The sequence below is a fragment of the Cannabis sativa genome, chromosome X, assembly GCF_029168945.1.
Source record: "Cannabis sativa cultivar Pink pepper isolate KNU-18-1 chromosome X, ASM2916894v1, whole genome shotgun sequence".
Taxonomy (NCBI): Eukaryota; Viridiplantae; Streptophyta; class Magnoliopsida; order Rosales; family Cannabaceae; genus Cannabis; species Cannabis sativa.
The window spans coordinates 5,205,615-5,233,026 of record NC_083610.1 but is presented as its reverse complement, the minus strand read 5'-3'; the positions used below and the strand labels follow the sequence as shown (position 1 = coordinate 5,233,026).

The 27,412-nt window shown below is 30.5% G+C and overlaps 3 protein-coding genes across 3 annotated transcripts; all 3 read right to left on the bottom strand.

Moving 5' to 3' along the window:
• Window positions 1-7,070: 7,070 nt before the first annotated feature.
• LOC115710908 (uncharacterized) lies at window positions 7,071-7,991 on the bottom strand. Its single transcript, XM_061105769.1, has one exon. The coding sequence runs from the start codon at window positions 7,989-7,991 to the stop codon at window positions 7,071-7,073; it is 921 nt and encodes a 306-aa protein (XP_060961752.1).
• Window positions 7,992-14,443: 6,452 nt separating this feature from the next.
• On the bottom strand, window positions 14,444-18,636 carry LOC115718009 (mechanosensitive ion channel protein 10). Its single transcript, XM_030646979.2, is given in 6 exon segments — window positions 14,444-14,859; window positions 14,948-15,150; window positions 15,616-15,888; window positions 16,742-16,859; window positions 16,952-17,396; window positions 17,399-18,636. Coding segments are annotated over 6 exon segments (2,256 nt in total). The 5' UTR covers window positions 18,333-18,636; the 3' UTR covers window positions 14,444-14,576.
• A 4,437-nt stretch (window positions 18,637-23,073) lies between these two features.
• On the bottom strand, window positions 23,074-26,403 carry LOC115706322 (thermospermine synthase ACAULIS5). Its single transcript, XM_030633940.2, has 10 exons — window positions 26,138-26,403; window positions 25,952-26,018; window positions 25,754-25,848; window positions 25,272-25,374; window positions 25,098-25,186; window positions 24,855-25,011; window positions 24,692-24,767; window positions 24,551-24,609; window positions 24,325-24,461; window positions 23,074-23,455 (listed from the first exon to the last, which is right to left on the bottom strand). The coding sequence occupies exons 1-10, from the start codon at window positions 26,293-26,295 to the stop codon at window positions 23,365-23,367; spliced, it is 1,032 nt and encodes a 343-aa protein (XP_030489800.2). The 5' UTR covers window positions 26,296-26,403; the 3' UTR covers window positions 23,074-23,364.
• Window positions 26,404-27,412: the final 1,009 nt, after the last annotated feature.

The following is a 27,412-nucleotide window of genomic DNA, read 5'->3' as shown; positions in this document are numbered from 1 at the left end:
AAATGATATTTCAGCTTATGTGAAATGAGATCTCCACTATTTATTTTCGTTTGGTCAAGCTCGAAGGAGATCATCCTTTGCTTACTATTCGCCAGATAGAAGCTATAGATTCCATGTTTATGCTAGCGCTCCCACTCAATTGCACTACCATGTTCCCAAAAAGTACGTATCACCCTGACCTAAAAGTAGGCTTAACTAACAATTCAAGGAACACGAATAGCCTCTTGAGATTGAGCCTAATCATAACAGGATTAAGATCATTTGATCTAGGATCAACTTGGCGATATTGACTTGAATAGATTTTACGGTAAGTTTAATTAAATCTAAGTCAAAGTTCAATATCGGTCCCTTCCGATACATTCTCCATGCATCCAACCTGAGCTTTACTTTAACCAATGTTCTGGAAAGAACATAGTATTTCTCCAAATACAAGTAAACTCTTGTTGTAGATTATCATATCAGTAAAACCCTGTGTTTGATAAATCTAGGAAACTTTATTCACATAGTCATGTTTACTTTCCAATGTGATGACAGCACAATAAACATGATCAAGTATGTGAAAAGGGTTTAAGATGAATTTATAAATCAAATAGACAAGCAATTGATAAAGTGAACCAAAACATACACAAATGAATGAAAAATACTTCTGTTTCTTTATTGATGTTGAATAAAATAGATTACATTGAAATGGAGTTTTATTTAGGGCATAAAACCTAACAGGGGGACCATGGTGGGGTATGATACGGGATAAGGCCGTTGAATGTAGAGATACCCTACCCTGCATTTTACTAAGTCGTGTATGAGATTGTTATGGTGGGTATGATACAGTGATGATACTGTTGAATATAGAGATACCCTATCCTATAACAATGGTAGGGCTGCATAGGCCCATGTTATTATATGGACAGATTAGGCCCAGGATATTGTAGGGTCAGGCTAGGCCCGGGTTATGTAAGTAATGGCTATGATATGCCAATGTTATGGTAATTACATTATTATTTATAGTATTGATATGATTATGTTATGAATATGATACTGGAGTTGTGATCTCTGTATATATGTATGGTGTGAACAATTATTATGGACCTATATGATAAAGGTTTCTATGTATACAGTTATTTGGTTATGGTTATAAAATAAGGTGTATGATATTGCTAAAACTTAATAAATACATTAATGGTATGTGTGATATTATATGGTATTGTATGATAAGCATTTCCTTACTGAGCTTTTAGCTCACCCCCTTACTTTCCCCCTACAGGTATTAGACAGGGAAGTATGTATAGTGAGTAGAGTCAGATCTGGTACGTATACTGTGAGCGGCTACGGACGGGCAAACGATCTAGAACGTCGGTGGTGCCTTAGTTTCATTTTAAGCAGTTGATAAATCTAACACAGTGGAAATGTATTATTTAAAATTATTTACTTACTGTATCTTATTTTACAAATGAAGGATCCTTCTCTGTTGCATTTTGATTTTTAAAATCCACTGTTGTATTGAAATTATTTTTTTTTTCATCTTTTCAAATTATGCATGAAAATAGTATTTTTTTGTAAAATAAGGCAAAATATCGGGGCGTTACATGATGACTGGCCCTACAGACCAACACGAGTGTTTCCAGCATGCTTTGTCCTCACTCGCACGCTTCCTGGGAAAACTTTCCAGGAGGTCACCCATCCTAAAATTATTCCAAGTGAAGCACGCTTAACTGTGGAATTCTTTCATGATGGGCTACCGAAAAACAAGATGCACCTTGTTGATATAGGTAGTACCAATCAATCCATTTAAGCTCTCTTCAACTGTGCAGTCCCATACCTATACAATCTCAGAATCTTCCCACTTGACCTTCCCCAGGCAATGTGGGATTGCACAGCTTACCCGGTATTTCCCCTTACGGATCACGGGACTACTAACTGTATCATACCAGCACTAATGCACCAGATCCCATCAGAACTCCGCAGTTAAGCGTGCTTGACCTGGAGTAATTTTAGGATGGGTGACCTCCTGGGAAGTTTTCTCAAGAAGCGTGCGAGTGAGGACAAAGCATGCTGGAAATACTCGTGTTGGTTTGTAGGGCCAGTCATCAGTCTATGAAGTAGCCAAAATGGCGTACTCGTGTATAAGTGTAACGCCCGCATTTTAAATTTACTAGACTCAAAAGATAACTTTAATATATTATATCTTTACAACTATATGGATCGGGATCCCGAGTATCAAAATACAATTTAAAAGCATTTTACTAATGTGTACATACAATATTTTTTTTTCACTCGCTAGCATGCAACATCAAAATACAGACTGCAAAATAGTAAAAGACCGAAACCCTCCAGGTTGCACTGCCGCGATATGTACAATCACTATCGAGCTCTAACTCACTGTTCCTCCAGCTTTGCTTTTCCTTTACCTACACAAGGTAGCAAACTGATGAGCCAACAGACTCAGTAAGATATGCAAGATATATATATAAAAATAATGCGATGCCGGCTTTATGATTAAACCGCCGTGAGCTCAATAATTGAGCTCACCAAATGGATAAGAACGTTCTTAAGGGAAGTACGACCACTGTACCAGATGCACTAAAGTACCAACCCTGTACTCGTGTTGGTAGAGCCATAACTGTACTCCCGAGAATTACTAAGTGTTGTACCACATGCACGACGTACCCCTGGTACTCGTGTTGGTAACACCGTAACCACATTTATAAACAACACTATACTAACACTCTATAAACCACATTCATACTAGTGCTAGTAGTGCAAACATCTAAAACAAGCATATATTCATATATATATATATATTCTTATGCTATCTTACCTCGTTCCGTGCTCAAGTGTGCCGGTCAGCCTGAGTGGAAATTGCAGCTCGACGCTTTACAGGGCCCTAAATCATAATTTTAAGAACTCGGTGAGAGACACGCTAAAACACTTATCGGGGATGTAAAATCCAAACTAAGATTAATCCTATCGATAATTAGGATGCCAATACCCTAAATTACGCAAAAACGGGAAAAACTAAGGCTCGGGAAAAAGCCCCAACCGGCAGACCGGTTGCCAACCAGAAGTCCGGTTCCTGGCACCAACCGGTCGACTGGTTGCAGCAGGCCCCCAGGAACCGAAATTCCGATTCTGAGCTGGGAACCCAAAATTCTTCCCCTTAAATCAAATCAATCCCAAATCTTCCCAAAACTTCCAGAATACCTGTATGCATTATACTAAACCAATCCCAAGCAATAGAACTCAACAAAACACACAAAATCCAATTCCACCATTAGAGAGCTATGTTTGAGTTCTTAAGCTCAAACTTTGCTCAAATCTCAATTCAACCCATAATTCCAGCTCAAACTAACTTAACCAATATTAAACAATCTCCAGATTACCAAATCAAACCCCCTTAGAACCTACAGCAACTTAAACACCAAAATTCATGCTATATACAACCTAAACTTAGCTAAAACTCAAATAAAATACCTAGGGGTTCATACCTTGATTGGAGTATCAAATTCTTGCTAGAACTTTGAGAATTACAGCAATGAAATCCCTCTTTCCTTGCGAAGCTTGGTGGTTCGAAAGAGAATGAGAGAAAGACTTAGGAAATGTCTAGGTTTTTCTCAATTTTCTATTTAAGTAATTAGGTTCCTTCTTTCTTTTTTTCTTTTTTAAAAAATATTAAACCTATATTCAGCATATATCACCATAAAAGACAAAACAAGGCTTAACTCAAAAAGACCACTATACCCTTCTAGCTATTTACTAATTAGCTACTAACCCATAAGGGTATTTAAGTCATTTTCAAACCCCTGGTAACTCCAACGCTTCAAATATCTAACAATGATACCTCGAATAAACTCTAAATCATATAAAATACGACTCTCTATAGGCCTAACGTCGCTTTCCACAGCTTCCGAACGCAATTACAGAAATTGAAAAATTTACATAAATAGCATAATAAACATATACGAACTCAAATAAATTCCCATAATTTGTATTTTTATTAATAATAACAAAATCTCATACATAAACCCTAATTATTTAATAATCCAAAGTATTAATCATATGCGGTCTTTACAATAAGAGCCATCATTCTGTGGGTGTAAGGGCCCAATAAGCTTGAAGCAGTGACGTTACATCAATATTAACTAAATAATAACTAAAAATCATCCAAACGTATATTCAATATAATACGATTGAACAAAATACCTATAAATCACTTATACTTCAATTCATAGCATCAATACAAAAATTTACTCGCTTAAAAATAACTAAACATAAACTCAGAATTATACCCATAAAAAAAAATGTAGTTTTTTTTCTTGAATGAATAAATAACGTAAGACAACCCTACTTATTACTAACTAGTGAACAAACTGCGCTTCACGTGCTGTTGTATTTATTTTTAGCAATAATTAATTTATAAAACTATGTTAAATTTCAAATTTTGATATTTTTTTATATAATATATATGAAAAAATAAGATTTAAAAAATATTACTTATAAATCTATACAAAACTCATCATAATTTTAAAATTATTGTACTCATCTTATCTTACTTTCACTATATCTCTTATAAGTTGTAATCATTATTATATTAAAGGTCATTGTCATCATCGTATTAACAATTAAGAATAAAACAATGAAATAAAAGTTTGAAAACGAAGATGACCGTGTAGACTATAAGATGATGGTTAGATCTTATGACTTATGGTATATACACACATAAATATTGTTTTAAATTGTAGATGATTTATTTTTTAAAATAACAATATATATAAATTGTAGGTGAATGATATATATTTAAAAATTAGCATATATTTTTTTTCTTTCAATTAAATAATATTAATATTTATGAAATTTTAATATAATAAAAAAATAAGAAAGTTATAAGCGTACATGAATTTTTTAAAATAAGAGTGTATATAATTGTTAAAAAAATAAGAATATACATAATTTTTTCTTTAAAAATAAGAATATATATAGATTGATAGTTTTTTTTTTTTGAAAGAATATAGATTGATAGTTGTAGCATATTTTTTTAGTCTCCCTTTGTGCGGTGTGTTAGGTATTTATTTTTGATAGTAAAGATATTTTTTTTAATTATTTATTAATTTATTTTATATTTTTTTAACTTATTATTAATAAATAAATACTATAAAAATATTATACAAAGTATGATATAATAAAATAAATAATATTGCAAATAAAAATAAATCATATAATATTTGATGGATAATTTATCATAGAATTCTAGATCCATAGCATAAACACAAATAAAATAAATCATTGTTGGATAAGAAATAATAATTTAATAATTGATGAGTAATTATAATGTAATTTAATGACTAAAAAATAAATATTTATTTTCGATAGCTAAGATATTTTAATTTTTTAATTATTTATTAATTTTATATTTTTTGAGTTAGTATGATAAATAAAATAAATCGTTGTTGGATAAGAAATAATAATTTAATAATTGATGAGTAATTATAATATAATTTAGTGACTAAACAAATAAACTTATATTATTTATTAATTAGTTAGGAATAGCTTTCAAATATTTCTAGATATGTATTCTAAATTATATTTATATTTGTACCTATTGTAGAAAATTTTGATCTATTATCATCATCCAACCTTAAAGTTTTTTAGATGGTTTTTTGCAAGTAAATTGATAGTTGGGGGGTTTGCCGCAAATTACTCTTAAAGTTTTTATTTTATTTTGTAAAATATGGCCACATAGGATAATTTTTTAGTAATTTGTCATTATCACGTGGGCAAAATTAAGACTTAACGAGGCTGGATAGACGATACCTTAAAAATGTAAACGGAACAATACTTTGGAGGATTTTCCAACCAAAATATGAGGTTGGATGATTTTTTACAAGTAAATTAATAGTTTGGGAGATTTTGCCGCAAATTACTCTATTTTCTAACAAAATGGTAATTAAATATGCCAAGTTAAAAATCCAATGAACTAAGTATAAAGAGAATATTTCATTTCATTCCATTCCATGTACCATTAGTGAAATAATCCCCATATAACATATTATATAATATATTTATATATGGAAAACTTATGGGTATTACCCATTAATTGGTAATAAACAAATTTAACTATAAATATTAATTTTAAAAATATTAAACCATTACATCTTGGTCCGATAGCGAATAATAAAAGAGAAATTTGAATTTCTATGTTTACTTTAGCAACTTAATTAAAAAAAATATATATCAAAAAATACCTCTTTTTTACACTATAAAAAATATATTTTTATCTAAACACTATAAAAATATATGTTTACTTTAGCAACTTAATGTAAAAATATATTTTTTACATTAATGGGGTGTTTGTTATGGAGATAAGTAGTTGTACATGGAAAGTATTTGAATTAAATTCTTTGTTCCACAAATAGGTAGAATTATAATTTAGTACACTTTAGTTTCACATGCCCTCACATGTAATTCTGTTACCTACATACATTCTCAGGCCATCTCCAATGACACGGCAAAAACTTATATATACTGTCATTTTTCCCTCAAAATGCTCCAACCACACTGTAAAAGTCAACATATTTTCATGGAACTCTACAGCGTCCCACTAATAATGGTGGGCACTGTAGACTACGGTATATATTTTTTTAATGATTAAATAATATATTTTAATATTTATTAATATAATTTATTAGATTTAATAAATATTTAATATTAAAATATTTTTATTATATTAATTAAATAATAAAATGATAAAGAATATATTTTTAGTTTTGTGATTGGAATTAAAAAAGAATAGTATTGAAATAGTAAGTTTTTGGTGTAGATTTTAACACTAAATATGAGTTTTATACTGAAGATGGCCTCATGTAATCACTGAGATTACATAAGCATAAGACGATTTAAATTTTGAGGTCATTATATAAAACTCAATTTTTTTTTTTTGATAAATCAAGAAATTGTATTGCACAAAACAAACTTCTTACAAACTAAACGCACCCAAGCAAAGGGCCGAAACTCTATGTATACATTTATATCAAGATGGGAATCAAAGAACAAGATTAGAGACAAAAATGTGTTATGAATTACAAAAGGAGGAACCATTCTCTATCCTTAGGCTTGACTTTTTTAGGCATCACTCTATCAATCCGAGCCTTAATGTTCCACTTTGTTTCTTCAACAATTCTAGTCGGGTTAACTCGACCATTTTGCCAAATAATTTCATTCCGAGACTTCCAAATATTATACACCAGCCCTACAATAGCAGCCGTGTATACACCCTTTTTAAATTTGGAAAGTTTTGACTTCCCAATCCACTTGAGAAGTTGTTGGAGGCTGCTGGTTTGGGCAAACCAGCTCAGCCATAACTTCAGAACCTGCAAACAATTCTCAGCAACAGAACACTCAAAGAATAGATGCTTACAGGTCTCGGGTTCCATCTCACAAAGGCAGCAGGTCCCCTGCACTTGCATACCAAATTTCAGCAATCTATCTTGTGTCTTTAACCTGTTAAGCATTGCTAACCAAACAATAACACTATGCTTTGGGATGTTAAGTCTAGACCAAGCCTCTTTACTCCAATGCAGCCTAGTTATAGGAGGAGAGAACATTTTGTAACCTGCTGCAACATGATATTTTTGCTTATGGAAAGTATCAAAGTCTACCTTGTCTCGGATATGATCTTTCAATGCCACCATTTTCTTCCAATACCAGCTGGAATGTATGGAAGGAGAGTAGGTCTCCCATGATTGACTCTTTATATAGACACTGTGTACCCATTTAAGCCATAAACTCTCTTGTTTATTTGAGATTGCCCAAATATACTTACTTATTGCAGCCTTATTCCAAGTTTCCAAGTCCTTGATCCCTAATCCTCCACCAGCCTTCGGTTGACAAATGAAATGCCAAGCAACAGAACCAGCACCTTGAAACATAGAATTCCCTTTCCAAAGGAAAGCCCTACAAATGGCTTCAATAGATCTCAAAACTTTCTTTGGAAGGATCATGATTTGACTTCAGTATGCTTGTATAGCAATGAGAACAGAGTTTATTAATGTGGTCCTCCCAGCAAAGGAAAGATTCCTAGAACTCCAAGTTCTGATTCTAGCAGTCATTTTCTCAGCTAGGATATCACATTCCTTTCCTGAAATCTTTTTCCCACAGATTGGTATCCCTAAGTAAGTGAAAGGCATTTCCTGTCTACTGAAACCAGATATCTGTATAATGCGATTGAGTTCAGCAGGCTTCATGTTACTACAATACAGGGCAGTTTTGGTAGCATTAGGATATAAACCAGATGTGAGTGAGAAAGTTTTGAGTGCCTGTAACATGTATAAGATACTCATAAACTCCCCATGACAGAATAATAACACATCATCAGCAAATGCAAGATGATTCAATTTCAGACTAGCACATCTGTCATGAAAATGAAATCCCTCTTTTTCCCCCACTTTCTTCATCAGTCTCGATAAGTATTCCATTCCTAGAACAAAAAGCAGAGGAGAAATTGGATCACCTTGTCTGATCCCTCTTTGAGATTCAAAAAAACCATGTAGACTTCCATTAAACATCAAAGAGAATCTAGGAGTTGTGATACAGTTCATGATTAGATGGATGAAGTTTGGAGGAAAATTCAATCCAACTAACATTTCTTCAATGAAACTCCACTCAATTGTGTCATACGCCTTTTGCAAATCTAGCTTTATCAAGCAACTCGGTTTGTTTGCCTTTCTACCATAGTGCCTAACCAAATCTTGACAAATCAAGATATTATGCCCAATAAACCTCCCTTTAACAAAACCACCTTGAGATTGTGAAATTATTGAAGGAAGGATGTTATTGATTCTAGAACTCAAAAGCTTGGTAGCAATCTTGTAAATCACATTGCAACAAGCTATGGGTCTAAAATCTTTAACAGAACTAGGACATTTCACCTTAGGCACCAAAGTAATTATAGTAGAATTGATTTCTTTTAAGATGTTACCTGAACTCAGAAAAGATTGCACTGCAGCACATATGTCCTCACCAATAATCTCCCAGTTGTCTTGATAAAATCCACTAGAAAATTCATCTGGCCCCGGAGATTTGTTTGCAGGTATGCTGAAGACTGCCTTTTTGATCTCATCCTTAGTGAACACCTGTATAAGTGAATCAGCCTGACTTGGAGAGAGAATCGGGCCATTTCTAAGAACCTTGCTATCTACAACCTTCCTCTGCTCTCTTTTAGTTCCAAGTAAGCTTTTATAAAACTCTAGGAATGCTGATGTAATAAGTTCAGGATCTGTAACTCTGCTGCCCCCTTGATTTTCTATGGAAAGGATTCGGTTTTGCCTTATTCTATGCTTAATGCAAGCATGAAATAAGGCAGAATTTGAGTCTCCATCTTGAATCCACTCCAATTTAGCTTTCTGTTTTAGAAACATAGAATAAGCCTGCTGCTTTTGTATCAACTGCTCACGGGCTAACCTTTCCATCTGATGTAAACTCTCCTCAAGTGGCTGTTGTTGTAGTTGACTTTGTATATTATCCAGAGAAGCCTTGGCCCCAATCACTTGCTGATGAAGATCACTAAATGCTTCCTTGTTTAAGTTCCTCAATCTCTCTTTAAAATACTTCAGCTTGCAAACAACTTGATACATCTTACTACCTGAAGTTCCCAAGCACCAAGCATCCTTTAAAAAAAGGTCATACTTAGGGTGAGATTTCCACATCCGAAAATACTTAAACGGCTTTTTCCCCCCAAATATTTGAGGATGCAAGGTCAGAATAGCTGGAGAATGGTCAAAAAGTCCCTCATTAAGAAATACAGCTTCAGCAAATTCATATTTCCCAATCCAAGCTTGATTGGCCATAATTCTGTCTATCTTAGAATAAATTCTATCATTCCCTGGTTGCTTATTGTTCCAAGTGAAAAAATTTCCACTAGCTTTAACATCCTCAAGCTGGCAAGAATTCACACAAGTAAGGAAATCAGAGTCAGGATGAGTCCTTACCCTATGCCCCACTCTCTCTTCCTTGGCAAGAATATCATTGAAATCGCCCATTATACACCAATTTTCACTAGTAGACAGATCACATAAATCCTTCCAAAGACCTTTTCTCTCTTCCCTACTATTTGAAGCGTAAATAACCGTGAGTAGGCTATTAAATCCTTCAATAGTTGAGATCCTCAAATGCATTAGTTGACTAGTACATTTGATAATATCAACAGTAAATCGGCAAGGATTCCACGCAATCACAATTTTCCCTCCCGAGTGCCAAGCAATATTTGAAGAAAAACACCAACCATTAAAAACATTTGAGTACAAGGCTCCAAGTTTTGAAGCCTTTACCCTTGTCTCGAGGAGACCAACAAAATCAATCTTTTGAGCCAAAATAAAATGCTTGATTAACTGTTGTTTAGATTGATGATTGGCCCCTCGGACATTCCAACATAACAATCTATCCATTGGAAAGAGAGGGTCCTCCCCCCCTCTTGTATCATCAAAATTCTGTTCACCATTGCTAACCATGTCAACACCATATTCACCATATCTTTCCTCAATGTTCCCATCTTGTTCTTCAAAACTAAGTGCCTGAAAAGTGTTCCCCATCCTTACTGTAGTAGGCAAGCTCTGTTCTTTATTTTTGTCTACTCTCGGGCCTGAAGCAATCTTGGTAAAGCCATCAGAATCTACCTCAGAATGTTTCTGTTTTCGGTTATCATTCTTGACCACCCATTGTTGCTTAAGAGAGGCAGCAGATTTTTTACATTCCCCAGCCGAATGACCAATCCCAGTACAATGAGAACATGTGATCGGCCTCCACTCATACTTGACACTCACTGAAGTAATACAACCATGTTCATTTTCGAATTCAATCATGGATGGGAGGTGTTGATCCATCTGTACTTCAATTAGAACTCGAGCATAGTTCAGTCTTTCCCGATTTTTAGTAATAGAGTCCTCCAAAAGAGGCTTACCAATCTGCCCAACAATTTTAAAGAGAGACCTTTGGCCCCAATATTTCAGTTCAAGATCTTCAAGTTGTATCCATATGGGTACACACTTGACATCCTCTTTCTTGAAATTAATATTAGGGTTCCAAGGTTTCAAGATTACAGGTCTTCTATTAAAGAATACATAGCCCCCATTCATAACCTGATCTCTAAACTCAAGAGATGTAAATCGGATGAGAAAAATTCCATGAGCCAAAGCTTTAACCCTGTCAACCTGATCAGACCATATCCTTTTGGCAAAACCTTCAAGAATGTGCAATGGAGGATTAACTCCAAGAACATAGCACACAATTGAAGGTTTCCAAAACAAAATTTCCTCTTCAATGTCATCAAAAGTGATTTTTACTTTCCCATTCGCCTGCTCTGTATCTTTAAATGAAGTTTCTAGGTTTCTCATCACAGAATTTGAACGCAAAATAGGGGGAATGGAATCCTTACCTTGTCGCAGGTCACTGTTACATTGGTTATTTGCCATGAGAAAATGTAGAAAATCATTTCGAGCATCTTCCCTAACCTCATCTTGCTTCTGAATCATCCTCAGAGAAGTATCAGGGGACAGAGGTCGAAACTCATGTCGATCTTCTCCCTCAAAGAGCCGATCCTCCCCTGGCACTTCCTCTTCATCTGTGACTTCCAGTGGATCAATTTCATCAATTCGCTCCATCGCCTCAGCAAGATCAGCATCAGCGTTGCCATTGCCAGCTTTCTTTCGTGAGATTTTAGTAGCAGATTTTGATTTTCTATGATTCTTGGACCTTGTTTTAGCCATAGCACCAGCCTCCCAGCTGCAAGGGCAAAAACCAGAGAAAAATCTAGTGGGGCCTCGATATAAAACTCAATTTTACTTATAAAAAAGTCAAAACATGTAATCAAGACTATCTTTACAATTTTAACCAATTCAAATCAAATCAAATAATATTTAAATGAACACAACGTATATTATTGAACACACTTTGATGATTTGATTAATAATTTTTTATCCCTTAATGTTAAAGATATGAGTGTGGTTGTGGATTGTGAAAAAAAATTAATCAAAGAAAGCTTATGTCTACATAAATGAAGGAAAGAAAAAGAAATGGAAAGGAAAAAAAAATTAAAAGTTGTTAAAAGTTAGGATTTAAATTTAGAAAGTAAAATTAATTCAAATAAATTTTCAAGCTTATAAAAACTCAACTAGAAATTCACAACAATATCTTAATAAATAAATAATTAAAATAAATTATACATTAGCCTACTATATCCACCCACAAATAGAATCACTTTATTAAAATATAAAATCCAAAAGAATATACATTTCATTATAACTAAGAGTATTTAGTCATTTAAAAATTGTAATATCCAGTTTATATACATATATTGGTATTTGGTATATTAAGTGTGATACAATTATATTATTATTATTATTATTATTATTATTATTATTATTATTATTATTATAATTATTATTATTATTGTTGTTGTTGTTGTTGTGCGTGTGTGAAGCATTAGATTAGTTAGTTTAAAATTTAAAATTTAAATTTAAATCAGCATAATTTTATCTCATTAGTTAGATTTTTATTTTTAAATTTAAACCTATTATACGATATGTTATATACGTATATACTCTAGAACCCTAGCAGCCAGATAGTATCGTATTCTTTTATTCTCACCATCTCTCAATTTTTTTTATCCTCTCTATTGAACCAAATCAATTGTTTTAATCTTAAGAGTTTCGGGGTCAGCAATCAACCGATCATCGTTCCGTGTCTTCGAAATCTTCAGGTAAAATTCGTAGTATGTTTTATTTTCGTTTTCAGAGAAATAGGTTTTCATAAAACTACCATATATCTCTCCTTGTATGTCCGTTTTCAGTGATCTAGGTACCGTTTTGAAGATAATTTAATGTTCTACATTTTTCATGAAGAAACTCTTTCCTAATTCTGATTATTTCGATGTCAAAAAATTCATGTTTTACACTGACTGTTGAATTACAGTTTTTTTAAATTTCTTTTCGATATTGCCTTAGTAAAAGTGTGATATCTCTCTCGATATCTATTATTTTCAAGCAATTCTTGTACTGTTAGAAAGATAATTCAATAATCTATATTTTCTTTGAGAAATCTTTCCCTAATTCGGAGTTCTTCCCAGTCAAAAGTTAGTATCTTTACTCGGTTATGATATTTCATTTTAAGTTTTATTTCAGAAAAAGTGTCTTCAGTAAAAATTCAATATCTCTCTCACTTTTGATCCATTTTAAAAGATCTTCATCTCATTTTAAAGCTTAGGAAAATAGCTACATTTTTTATGAATAAAGTATTATCTAGATCGAGGTGTAACTATTTTTAAAACTTTTATTTTTGGGCTGTATTCAGAAATCGGCATGATCCAGGATTTATAAGAAACTGTTTTGAGAAAACATGCATAACTCCTAGGTTATAGCTCCGATTTTGATGATCTTTATACCGTTAGAAAGGTCTTTCAATTAACTAAAAACTTTGTGAACAGTAGGACTTCTAATTCAAACGTTTTATAAGTCAAATTCTAGGCTAAAGTTGTTGTACAGTAAGAGTAATAAATATATTGAGTTTATCGGTGGACTAAGGGTTTCGTTAAATGTTATAGGGCCTAGAAGGTATCGTAGGAGTTAATTACAGCGGAGTTGAGGTAAGGAAAAATAATTATACTTTATACTTGCTTTTTATATGGTTTGAGTATCTAGTATGACTGCTTGAATAAATTGTATTGAAACTGTAAAATGTGATAGTTTCGGTGACATATTAGTGTTTTGTCGATGGATTGTATATGGCTGTTTAATCATGTTCCAGGTACTTGGAAGTGGTTGGAAACCACACATGTATGGTGATGTGGTAAGTGAGGCAGTGTACGTAAGGGTGCACTGGTTATTGATCTTGCGTTACGGTTAAGAACGTAAGACACTCCAGATTTGTATGGAAGCTGGAGTGTGAGTGTGTGGTATTTCAGTATTTGTGTGGCTGCCTCTATTTATACTTATGATTAGGTTGTTGTATGTTTGATGTATATGTTTGTGATATGATGTGTGAATGCTGGTACATAGTATTTTGTTTTTCCTTACTGGGCTTTGCAGCTCACCCCTTATTTACCCCCTATGTGCAGATAAGTAAGCCTGTAAGCTTTCGGTGACAAGTTGAGTCTGGGCAGCATGGGGTGTATCTCGTGTGATCATGTAACTGCGTGTGGTCTTGGCCATCTTCCGCTGAAAGTTTTTTTTTAATTTATTAAACTTATCGAGGATGTTGTCGTTTAAATTTTCTATTACTTTTCCCTAAGTGGTAATACTTTATTTTCAATTGGGTACCCATGTTTTGAAAATTGTTATTTTTTTTAATAAAGGCAACATTAATATCTTAACACCAGTTTATTTATGGCATCTTATTTTACATAAGTAAGGGCGTTACAAAAATAATAATAATAAATGGATCCAAATTATAACCTTTTACAAAATATAAAATTTAAAATTAAATTTAACAAAACATAACGAATAATGATATGTGTACATATAAATCACACAATGTGAACATACATAGCAAGTGAGTTATACTAAATGAGAGCCATCTCAAATAAAAGTAATTGGCGATTAGTTAACCACACAATTCTCGTGTTCAGCTACATTTGAGTCCAAGCCAATGGGTTTGACATGAACCGTTTCAGGTTGAACACAACATTTTATACCCAACTCTTCGAAAATCTTTTTAATCTCAATAACCAATTCAGACCGCCGTCGATTCTTTTCATTGAAGTCTTGAAAATTCATGGTGTGAGTAATATTAAGAGCCATTTTTAACTTGTTCACATCCTCAATGTCAAGCACCACCACACTGTGAGTAGGACCCCAATGTGATGGAGTCTTTTCTATGTACCTATTAAAAATAACATAAACAAAAACCAGAATGTGTCAACAAATGAACAAAAAAAATTGACATTAGTAGTGTTACTAAGTAAACTCACTTCTTGATTTTTTGTTTGAGTTGTGCTATCTTTTCGAGAGATGTATTGAAATCGATCGAAAACTCGACAGAATCACCCATATCTGGACTTCTGTAGTAGTTGCTGATGGGTTTTGTAGACAAGACTGAGTTTGGATAGAATACCTTTTCATTGTTGAGTTTCAAGAACACAGTTGTTAAGATGTTCATCTCTTCAACTACCAACTGTCAAAGTAAAAAATAGAGCTTAATAAGAATCCAAACCATTGAAACAAACATTTCAAAAGAATAGTGTCCTTTTGGTTTTGTACTATGTTAAATTGAGTAAACATTGTGTTAGATGTGATTGAATTAAGGTTAATTAGGATTTTCGTCCCTAAATTTTAACGTTTATCAAATCATGCTCCTGAACTTTGAATTTTTCAGGCCGTTAAAAATTTTCTCCAAAGTATTAAGATTGTTAGATTCAAGGACTTGCAAACCAATTAAGAATAAGAATATAAAGTATAAAACTAAAATAAGAATGACATAAATCCTTGAATCTAACAATCTCAATAATTCAGGAAAAATATTTGACGGTTTGAAAAATTCAGAGAACATGATTTAGTAGTTGTTAAAGTTTGGGAACAAAAATCCTAATTACCTTTAAGTATGAAAAACATAAAAAATTTAGGCTGAAATAAAAATTACCGTAACGCCATCAATGACACAACGATCTCCGACGTCGAAAGGATGCCTTATGAACACAAAGACAATGTCTTTACCAAACACAAAAACTGCCACTACAATCTGAGATGAGAAAAAAACTAGTACTTTTGTGGTATCAATTTTGATGAGTATAAGCCATACTACAATAGTCACTACAACCAGAATAACTGTCACAAGTTTGTCCACTTGACTAACTGCTGTTTTAGTGTCAGTTAGAGTATGTCCTAATGATTTTCTGCCATTGTAGATCTTCACCTGCAATAAGATCAAGACTAAATCCAGTTACAACTGTCCTTGACGCATGGCAATTCAGTTAGTTTTGATCAAGTTTGTAACTTTTTGTAATCATAATTGAGAAGTCTAAGGGAAGAAGGAGTGATCTTTAGAGGGACTTTCTTCCTAGGTGTTCGAAATTGTCTTGATTGGTGATGTCAATACAGATTGGGCTTCTTAACACGTGCCAGGGCCAGTACTAAAATATATGAGACCTAATACAAAATTATATTTTGGGACCTTATATAAAAAGTTTAATTATTATCAAGTGGTAAACATTTTTAAAATTCTTAAGAGTTATAAGGTTCAATTCTCCATAGCTACGCATTAAATATTTCTAAAAAAAAAAATAAAAAATTAGAGGTTGGAAATCTGTTAACTCAAGACTCTTTACCACAACACTAAATACTATCTTGTTATATTTTTTCTTATTATTTAATATTTTATCAATATATTGATAATTTTTTTCTTTTACAATTTCGGAGCCTTGAGCGTTTGAGAGCGTAAGACGCACGCCTATCTCACCTTACCTCAGGGCTGACCCTGTCCGGCGTGTATTCCAAAATACAAGTTGAGATGCATGCACATATTTATAGCTATAGTCTGGTCTTGTTCATATTGTAATTGTCAATTGTCATAGTGAAATAATGAATTTCTTAAGAGGAGTTCAAAGAGTAGTAGCACAACAAAAACATTGAACACCATGAAAGATGAGCCTTGTTTTCTTCCTAAGTGCTCAAACTGATCATCTACTAGAGTAACAAATGTCTAACTCAACTGAATTCATAAAATGAAAGTGAAGTTCATCAATGACAAATGAGTTGCAAAGACTTACCACCCAATCAGTGAGAGCTTTTCGATCAATTCGACCATTCTCTGTCCCAATCAGAGGAAGAACAAGATCCACTTCTTCCCTAATCATGAATCTCATGAGATCATCCTCATCAATGTACCTATATGTCATTACAAAAGGCCAAGTTAAACATAAAATTTAACCAAGCAAATAAGGTAATAACTCAAATAAGCTAGATTATTATGTCCTCACTTGGAACCAGGCCGAGCAACATTTCTGAAAATGTGATAAGCAGCAGCAGTTGCCTCCATCTCATTAGTAATCTCCTTATCATGTTCTTTACCAACATTTTCCATCTCATCCAACGGATAAGAAATGCTCGAAAGCCCCGAACTCGAAACAACATTGATTAAAGCCTTCATAGACCAAGCTGAAACCTTCTCTTGTTTCATCTTATAAAGTTGAGGCATATCAATAACTTGTGTTTCTTCATCCATGTCTCCCTTTTTTGTACTTGTAAAACTAGATTGTCGCCCCATGCTCGGTGACCTCCTAACCCTCTGAGCCTCCTCAATGAGTGGAGGCCCTGAAAGGGTTTGAAACACATACTGATGAAAAATTGATTCTTGAATCCTATCAAAGAATGTGTTGACATGAAAACTTGAAGCCAAGATTTTTAACCCTAAAGTCTTTAGAACCACAAAAATGCCCCAATGAGAAAAGTTGCAAGAGTCAAAGTTATGTACTCTAGAATTTTGGTAGCTGTTTTAGACCTTGAAACACCACTATGGTTAAAGACAAATACCCAAGTTAGAAGAACAAAACACAACCAAATAAAGACTTGAACACTCTTCTTTAGCCCATAAACAAAGTAAAGAACTTTCTTTCTAAGCAAAAAATTTGCCTCAATGAAGAAAACTATTACATGCATAAACCAATTAGTCACTAACAAACCACAAAAAATGACCATAATTAGAACAAACCATCTCCATAACTCCAAACCCCAAATGATTGTTTTCTCTAATTTCTTAATAGTCAAACTACAAACCAAACAACTAACTAAGATCACAAACAAAACCCACTCAACCAAAACTTTTGTCTTCAATTTCTTTCTCTTCACTTTCTTCAACTCAACTTTTTTATAAATCTCCTCAAAGTCATCAAGGCTTGGTGAAGTGTGCTCTTCTTCAACCACTTTAAGGGTTTTCCTGCGAGTAAGAGTCTCTTGTGGAGCTTGTTCTACATTGATTACAAATGATTCTCCATTGTTATCTGGTTTTATCTCCGGCGAAGAAGGGGTCGTTGGAGATTTATTGGGGCTTGGCCGGAACCCTGAAATCTCCGGCCAATCCATAAAAGATGCTTTCTTTGGTAATTCTGAGACTTTTGAAAAAGACCCTTTTGCCCCTTCAGCTTCTAGAATTGATTCTGGTTTTATCTTCGGCGAAGCAGGAGTCGCCGGAGGAGGCCGGAACCCTGGAATCTCCGGTGAATTCATAAAAGATGCTTTCTTTGGTAATTCTGAGACTTTTGAAGAAGACCCTTTTGCCCCTTTAGGTTCTACACTTGGAATATCAACTACAATTGATTCTCCATTGTTGTCTGGTTTTAAGCTTTTTTCCCTTACTTCCATCAAAATTCAAAACCTTTTAAAAAAGAAAAAAGGTTAGTTTGGATTGAAGATAAAATGGAAACTGAAATGCCCAGAAGCTTATTCTGATTTGTTCCTAATTAAAAATTAAACCTTTCTTCTTTCTAGATCAGATCTGGAAAATTATGGCGCGAAAAAAGAGTTTAAATATTATTAAACTAATTAAAGAAATAGTCTTTACAAGTTTTAGTTGAATAAACATATGAATGACTGAACTCAAGTCAACTTAAGAAAATGATTCCATTGTGATCTGTTGTTACTTGTACGATCAGTATCAAGTCATATGTTACTCCCATAATTTATGACTAAATTATTGTTTGTTTTAATGTTATTTCAAATCAAGTTTTAATATTTTAAAAAGATCATTTTTGGATTTTTGCCAAAAATATATTATTTTGATTTAAATTTGACTAAAAATATACCATAAAACCATATCTATTAAGGCTAAAATTTAGCTATTACTATTTTTTTTTTTCAAAATTTGATACACATTTTATATTATTTAACAAAATATTCAAAAAAAATAATAATAATAACAATACACTATATTTAAAACTCTTTATTAGATATACTCTTATAGAACTTTTCGTTCTCATTTCTTTAAGGAAAGTCGCCTTAAGTTTAAGGTTATACATAAATTTTTATAAATCGCAAATCTAAAAAATTGACGAAAAATGTAAACTGAAAAGACCAACAAAAATATAACCGGCTCTCAATTGGTATATTAAGCGGGTTGAAAATAAAACTAATCCGACCATTTCATTGGACAAGTTAAGTCTATTGATTTTTTCTTTAGTTTGGTAAGTTGCACTTATATTTTTGTAAAGTACTCTTTGTAGTATAAATCAACCAAATCTATTATCGTACACCCCTACTTAAAGCCTTTCTCTCTCTCTTTTGTGTCGTTATACGAACTTGCTACGGTGGTGAAACCTTCTTTTTTCTCATTGTGGTCACATGCTTCCAGGTGATGGCCTCCTCAAGTGGTAGAAAGAGAAATCGCAGCCTTCATCAGAGTGGCAAAGTGTCGGCCAAAATTTGGGGTCGTAGCCTCTTTAGAGTACTTGCTTCGCAAGCTCGTGTTGCAGCTACCGTTGTGAGAAAGGTACCTTACTTAATTTTAAATCTTTAAAGTTGTTGAATCCTTAACATATTTGACAAAAATAAAAATTATTGATAAATTATACATATATTTGCAATAATTTATTATATTTCATTTGATTTTTTGTAATAATTTTGTTAAGAAGAGTAGCAAGTTGAAAAAGATAAAGCAAGTTGTAGAAGACGTTCAGGAAGATAACATTTTTTTGAACATTTATTGTATTTTTTTAGTTGTTATATTGATCTTATTTAGTAAAAAAATTTGGTATTTTTTTTGTTTTGCATGTGATCGTTTATGCTTTCTTTGGTCATAATCTTGTGTTTGATTTTTATTTTTAGATCTGATTTGGTGTTTTTAAGTTAGGGTTTATGTTATTTTTTTTTAAGTTTATTTGTTAATTTATTTTGATAGTTATTTCTTAATTTATTTTTTAGCATGTAAAATTTAGTTTAGTTTATTAATAATCATAATTAGCTTTTCAAAATTAATTTTAAAAAATTAAGTTTCTTGTGTTGTTGTTTTTTCTTTTTAGTAATGTTATGTGATTGTTATTTTGGTAGTTTGTATATCAATTTATTGTTTTAGCAATTTAAACATTGATTTAATTTATTTGTTTAATTATTTATATTGTAGTATATGAAATTTAGGTTTTCTATGTTGTTAAAAAAAATTAGGTTTACTATGTTTGTTATTTTTTTATGTTAGTAGTGTAATGATTTATTTTATGGTTTAGTATTGTGATGGGTATTTTAGTAGATTGTTTATCAATTTATCATGTAGGCAATATAAAAATTAGTTTACAATATTTATGTTTACTGTGTAGTTACTTTTTTTGTGTCATTTATTTTATGGTTTATTTGTAGTTTTTTGTTTTCCTCAATCTATGTTTTATTTATACTTTTTTGTATAAGGTTTTTAGTTTACACCATTAAGTACAAGTTTACTATTCGCTTGTTGTATATCATATGTTATTTCAGGAATGTGAGAGTGAAAAGAATCAGGATAAAGTTATGTTATTTTCTAGTAAAGATAACATTTTGGTTAAAAATATTAATTCTAAGTTGACTAACGTAAGATTTTTCGTAGTACTTATTTGGGTTATTTTTTAGATAGTCATCTTGTTGGTTTTTAGTCTCAACTTGTTCATAATTCCTTACATAGGGAGCTTCATCAGAAAAATGAAAAAGATATGTAATTTAAGTTTAGTGATGAGAATTTTAACTTTAGTTTAGCTGAATTGGCTGTTGTAACTGGTATTGTGTTGGTGATATTGATTTGAGCAAGTATACACACACAAATATAATACTTTTATTGATAGATATTTTTGAGATTAGATAGTCACTGTTAGTACTGTTGAGCAGAGGTTTATGTACAATGATTTTAAGTCTGATGAATTTGTTGTGAAGATGGCTATTTTGTACCTTGTTACTAATTGCTTGATTAGTAACATGTACTCAAAAAATGATTCTTTTGAGATTCTTAACATCATTGGGGTTGGTGAGTATGGTAATTACTCATGGGGTATACCAGTATATGAACGAACTTTGCACAGTTTAAAGATTGGACTGAAGGATGTAAAAAAGATAAAAGGTGGTACTAAACCTACTGGTAAAATATTATAAAAATAATTTAAAAATTATAACAATAAATAAATTATAAAAAATATTATTTTATTTATTTTTTTCTTTTCTTTTCCCTGAAACCTAATTCTCTCCACCCTAATCTATCTTGCTTCTCCTTCTTCTTCTCCATTATCACCGCCATCACAATCACTACCACTAAAGCCACTGCTAGAACCACCACCGCAGCCACCACCACACTAGCACTAATCTTAAATCACAAAAAAAATTATCACCACAAACCACAAAAGCCACCACCAACTTAAACTAAATCCAAAATTATAAACAAAATGGGGACCCAAAGATAGCTCAAATGGGATCTATAACTTTTCAACGAGAGATCAACAAAACCGAGCTTCAATTGGCTCAATGGGACCTAGAGATGGCTCAATCAGAGTCATGGAGCTTCAGATCTGGTGAGGTCCACCATGAAGAGAGAGAGAGAGAGAGAGAGAGAGAGAGAGAGAGAGAGAGAGAGAGAGAGAGAGAGAGAGAGAGAGAGAGAGAGAGAGAGAGATTTAGATTTTATAAAAAAAGAATTATTTTTTTTTATTTTTTAAATTTTTAAATATTTAAAATTATTTTTTTAATTAATATTACGTGGACTACTAAAAATTTTTTCGTGTGTACATTTGTGTACACGTGCACAGTACACTATGATACTTAATTGAAATTTTTAGATAGAAGTATAAAGATACGAAATAGGAGTTCAATAGATTTTGTCGTCAAAATTTTAATTTTTATGGTTAAGTGTTAAAAAACATCCCTTCTTAAAATCATGTGCCAACCCTACTTTCACTAATTCACTTGATTATATTTTTTTCGTATCTAGATGAGACGCATTGTTGAATGTTGATGACCAATTCAAGAAATTTGAATTGTTAAAATGCATGTAGTGAACAATATTCTCATGTACCATTGTTGATAACTTAGTTATGCGCTCAATGGGAAGGAGTCTTACTGGAGTATTGAAAACTATGTCTTATTTTGTAAAAGTTACTCTTATTTGTTTCTAGTTGTATTTTTTCTTATATTAACAGGGATTGTAATTTTGCCGCTCATAATGTGGCTAAGTGGACGTTTACCCACAAGAGGCTTGGGGTTATCCCGTTAAACTCCATTCCGACAAATATTTTATGTAACGACCGTAAGGTCTAACCGGTTTATCTATCAAAGTACGTTTTTTATTCAAAAAAAAACTATTTAAGGCCATAATTTGATTATTGTTTGGAAACTTATCACAAAGCCATAAGAATAGCCTTATATTTCCAACCTACCTTATTTTAACACTTAACTATTATCAACAATATAATTAATTTTTTTGTTCACAAAACAAAATACAAAATTAGTTACCTTAATTATCTAAATAGATTTTTTCATTATATAATTTTATATAAAAGTTTAAATGATTTATAAACTCATTTTCATTAATCTTGTTGAAATATCAGATACACTGGAACCTTTATTTAAGATTACTCTATTCAAGAATAACCTCTAATTTGTTATAAGAAAATTAAGTCCCAATTTGGGCCAGTTATAAATAAGAATAACCTCTAAATTGTAATTAGTTATACATTTTCTAAGTCCCGTATTTACAAAGTATACCTCTATATAAGAATAATTAGTAATTACATCTTAATAACATATATACATATATTTTGTAAATTTATTTATGTAAAATTAATAATTTTATTTCAAATTATAATACATCTATGAATATTATATGTACTCTAAAATAATTTTCATATAATATAGTATTAATGATTATTTATTGTTATTATTATTACATTGATATTTTTTAGTTTTTTAATTTTTTTTTTTAGTGTAACTCTATTTAGTTATAACCTCTCAATTAGAATATAATTTACTTAATCTCAAGTATATTCTTAGATAGAGATTCTATGTATATCCATTCTCAATAATAATATTATTAAATCTTCATTATTATATCAAACTATAAAAAAATCAAGTGCAATGGAGGAGGAGGAATATGCCTCATGTAGATATAAGTCATTCATTTTTTCATATATATAAAATATATAGGGCATACATAAATATAACAACAACATAAAATATCTTTTAACATATATAATAATATAGTCTATTACCACTTTAAAATCCTATCAACAACCCAATGAAACTAATATAACATAACATAACATAACATTTTTTTTAATGTCTAAAAACCAAAATACTTAAAACAAATTTTTGTGAATTGATATTTTTGAATTTGTAAAATCCATCTCTTCTTTTTTGGTAATTTTCTGTACAGAAATTCCCCCAAACCCAAAATTTAGAACTCATTATTCACACTTTTAGCCAAGCCATGTCCATGAATGAACCTAGCATTTTCTTCGGTGTACACATGAGTTTCCTTCAACAATCTGAGATCCAGAGTAGAAAAATTACTAATTAGCCCCTCTTCATAATAAATACACAATAATAATATGTCATATTAATGTCATATATTCTAATATTATAATAATTGGTAAAAATAACCATTATTTAGATATATAAAAAATGAGTGATTAGTAAAATAAACATTTTTGTATGTATTTTTTTTTTCTTTTTGCAAAATAACCTTCCAAACATTGCGACAAAATTAGGGCTAGTCCTATGTTAAGCAGAGCTGACCCTAAGTAAAATTGAGCCTCAAGAAAAAAAATTTGGGCATTTTTTTAAAAAAATAAACAATATTTTTAAAAATTATTAAAAAAATATATATTTATTATTTTTTTTTTAGTTGGGCCCCTAATAGGAGTGGGCTTTAGGCGGGGGCTTAGCTCGTCCCTAATATTAAGGCAGATTTGGCTAGGCATGCACTCAGGCCCGGCCCTGGATATAAGCAGGTTAGGCCTCTGCCTAGAGTCCACCTAACTCGGGCCCAAAAAAAATTTGTTCCAATTTAAAATTATACATTTTTCTTATCAATTTTAAAAAATACTACATTTTTTTTTAAATAAAGGCTCAAGAATATTAGAGGCCAAATAAAAATATCATTTTAAAAATACTATTTATTAAATTTTTAAAAAAAAATTTAAGATTTATTTCAACTCAGAGCCAGCTCTAAATATAATAATAATAATAATAATAATAATGTATTCGAACGAATATTAATAAGATGTAGAAAAAGAAAATACAAATTTTTCAAAATAATTTTTTTTTCTTTTAAAATAATTTTTCAAAATGTTTAACTAAGCAAAAGTTTATTATTAATAATAATTTAATTAAAAAATTAGGATTTTAAACTTACGATAATGCAACGGTCTTATTAAGAGTAGCCGAGGAGAAAAAGAGGGCCCCACTTAAGTAAAACAACTCTCCATCGATTCTTTCTTTGATTCTTTGGTCAATTTCTTCAGCGTTGACCGAAAATGGTTGATCCGATGCCTACAAAACGACGTCGTTTTATTATTATTAAATCTAAAACCAACAAGATCTAATCTAATTACATTTAGTTTAATTTAATGATTAATTACCATAACCCATCCCCAAGTATCAGCAAAAGATGGTATATGAGCTGTGTATGCTATTACATCTACAAACCAAAAAAAAAATATATTAAAAAAATATTTATATAATTTATTTACATATTAATAATAATAATAATAAAAACTCACATTTGAAGACTTGTTTGATAGTATTGTGTATAGAAGTGAAGACTTCCTTATGAGTAAAAATTCCTGCTGGTCCAGCCTATTATTAATTAAAAAAAAATAATTAGTTAATTAGTTGTTTAAATTGAAAAAAAAAATGTAATTAGAAATATGTTAAGAATTGAACCTGAGTTACAAAAATGCCATTAGGCTTTAGTTTGGGCTTGAGTATTTTTTCATAGAAGGATTTAGTGTAAAGTTGATAACATGGGCCTCCTTCAACTGGGTCAGCTAAATCTCCAACTATAATATCAAATTTCTCACTCCTTTCTTCTAATTCAGCTCTGTATAATTATAAATTTAAATATTATTAATTATTAATTATATTTAAACACTAATTAATTATATAAAAATTAAATTAGTTACTTACTTAGCATCATTGATTACAAGATCAAGCTTTTTGTGAAGAAATGCTTCTTTATTGACAGTTAGATATCTTTGGCAGAAATCAACCACCTCCTGAAATTAATTTCACATAAATAAATAAAATAAATAAATATTTTTTTAATGATAATTAATTAATTAATTAGTTTAATTAAGTTACCTGATCAATATCACACATGACAACTTTGTCCACTAATTTGTGCTTAAGAGCTTCTCTTGCTGTTGACCCTTCTCCACCTCCCATTATAAATATAGTCTTAGGGCTGCATTAGTTATAATTATTAATTAATTAATTACATTCCAATAATGATAATAATAATAATTTTTGTATAAACTTTTCAATATATAGACTCATATACTCTTCTATTTTGATGGAATGGAAATTAATTATTTATATCAATAATACATAATATAATACATTATAAGTGTTTTAAAAATTAAAATATTAATAAAGAATCAAAATAAAAAATTAACATTTAAAAATTTAATAAAAACATAAAAGTAAAAATTCCACTGAAAAAAAAAGATCAGTAAGAAATGATAACTTTAGTAATTTTTGTATATTTTTCTTTAAAATTTATTATTAAATATTATAAATAAATAAATAAATTTTATTTATTTTTTTAATATGAATAAACTCACTTTGGGTGGCATATAAGAGCTGGGTGAATTAAACATTCATGATAAATAAATTCATCAATTTCAGCACTCTGCATTTTTCCATCTATCACCAAAACCTGTTCAAAATTATAACAAGAAAATTAAATTAAATTAAATAAATAATTATTTATATATATTTGTATAATATTCTAAAATAAATAAATAAATAAAAATAATAACCTTTCCAAAACGTTTTGTGTCTAAGAGAGCTATATCTTGAAACTCACTTGTCCCTTTATGCAGAACACTGAAAATAAAAATAAGAATTAATTAATTTAAAAAAAAAAACAAATTTATATAATAATAAGACAAATAATTATAATATATATAGTTTAATTAATTAATAAATAATTTAATTTAACAAACCTGTTCAAAGCAAAAGACCATTTGAGATCTTCATCAATTACTTCTTCATACCAACTTGAATCATTATTATTATTATTATTATTAATAATATTTTGATCTTTTTTTTCGTAAAAAGTAGAGAACCCATTAGAAAGGAAAATTTCAACAGCTTCACCCATTTTTTATTTTCTTGAGAAAATAAAAAAAGAAAATGTAAGAAAGTATATAAGAAGAAGAAGAAGAAGAAAGAAAAGCTTAGTGAGGTTTGTGATTTTTCATAGTGATATGTAGTGCTTTATATATAGTAGTGTTGGTAATAAATATATGTTTTTTTTTAATAAAAAAAATAAATAAATAGATATGTAAAAGTGAAAAAGGTGAGAAGACTTTTTAAGTTGATTTTAATTTAATTATGAGTTATGGATTATATTGAAGCTTTTTCTGATTACATTATCTAAATACAAAAGCTCCATAGGTTGATTTTCAAAACATATATAGTATTCAACTTAGACAAGATCTTATTAAATATTTTTGTAGAATTAAGGATACTCAAAAAGGAGTGCAAATATATTTTTTTTTTCAAAAAGAGGATTTTTTTTTTATTATTAATTATTACATTATCTGTATGCAAAAAGTCTATTATAGAAAAAAAAAAAAAAAAAAAAGAATCCTTGTTATATATGATATTTATTATAAATTTTTTTTTATATGTCATTGATTTACTCTTAATGTTACAAAATGATATATATATATAGATTTTTATGTTTTATATATTTCATGATATTAATTAATTAATTCTTGGGACCATACAAATTAACCTCAACAAAAAAGATAAATATTTAATTTTATATTATATTTATTATAATATAAAATAGATTAAAATATTAAAATGTGACATATTATATAATATATATTAATATAAAATTAATGTATATAATGTGATTATGAGTTATATATATATGTAATATTTATATAAATTATAATATAATAAGAGTCTCGTGAAGTTACTTACATTTTGTAATTTCTACAATTATCATCAATATTAAGTATGTAAAAAGGTATTACACATCTTAATTTAAAATCCTTATTATGCGTGCATGAGTTACATTTGAGTTCATAATATTCATAAGGGCTATGAGTTTGAATTTTAAAGTGTGTGATCTTAAACACTATAAATAAAGGTCTTTGATTCACTTGTGAAGACACTTTATTTGTGAATTTCTATCAAAGAGAGAACCTTATTATAAACTATAAGCTTGATAAATCCAGAAAGCTATGTCCGTTATTTTCTTCCCA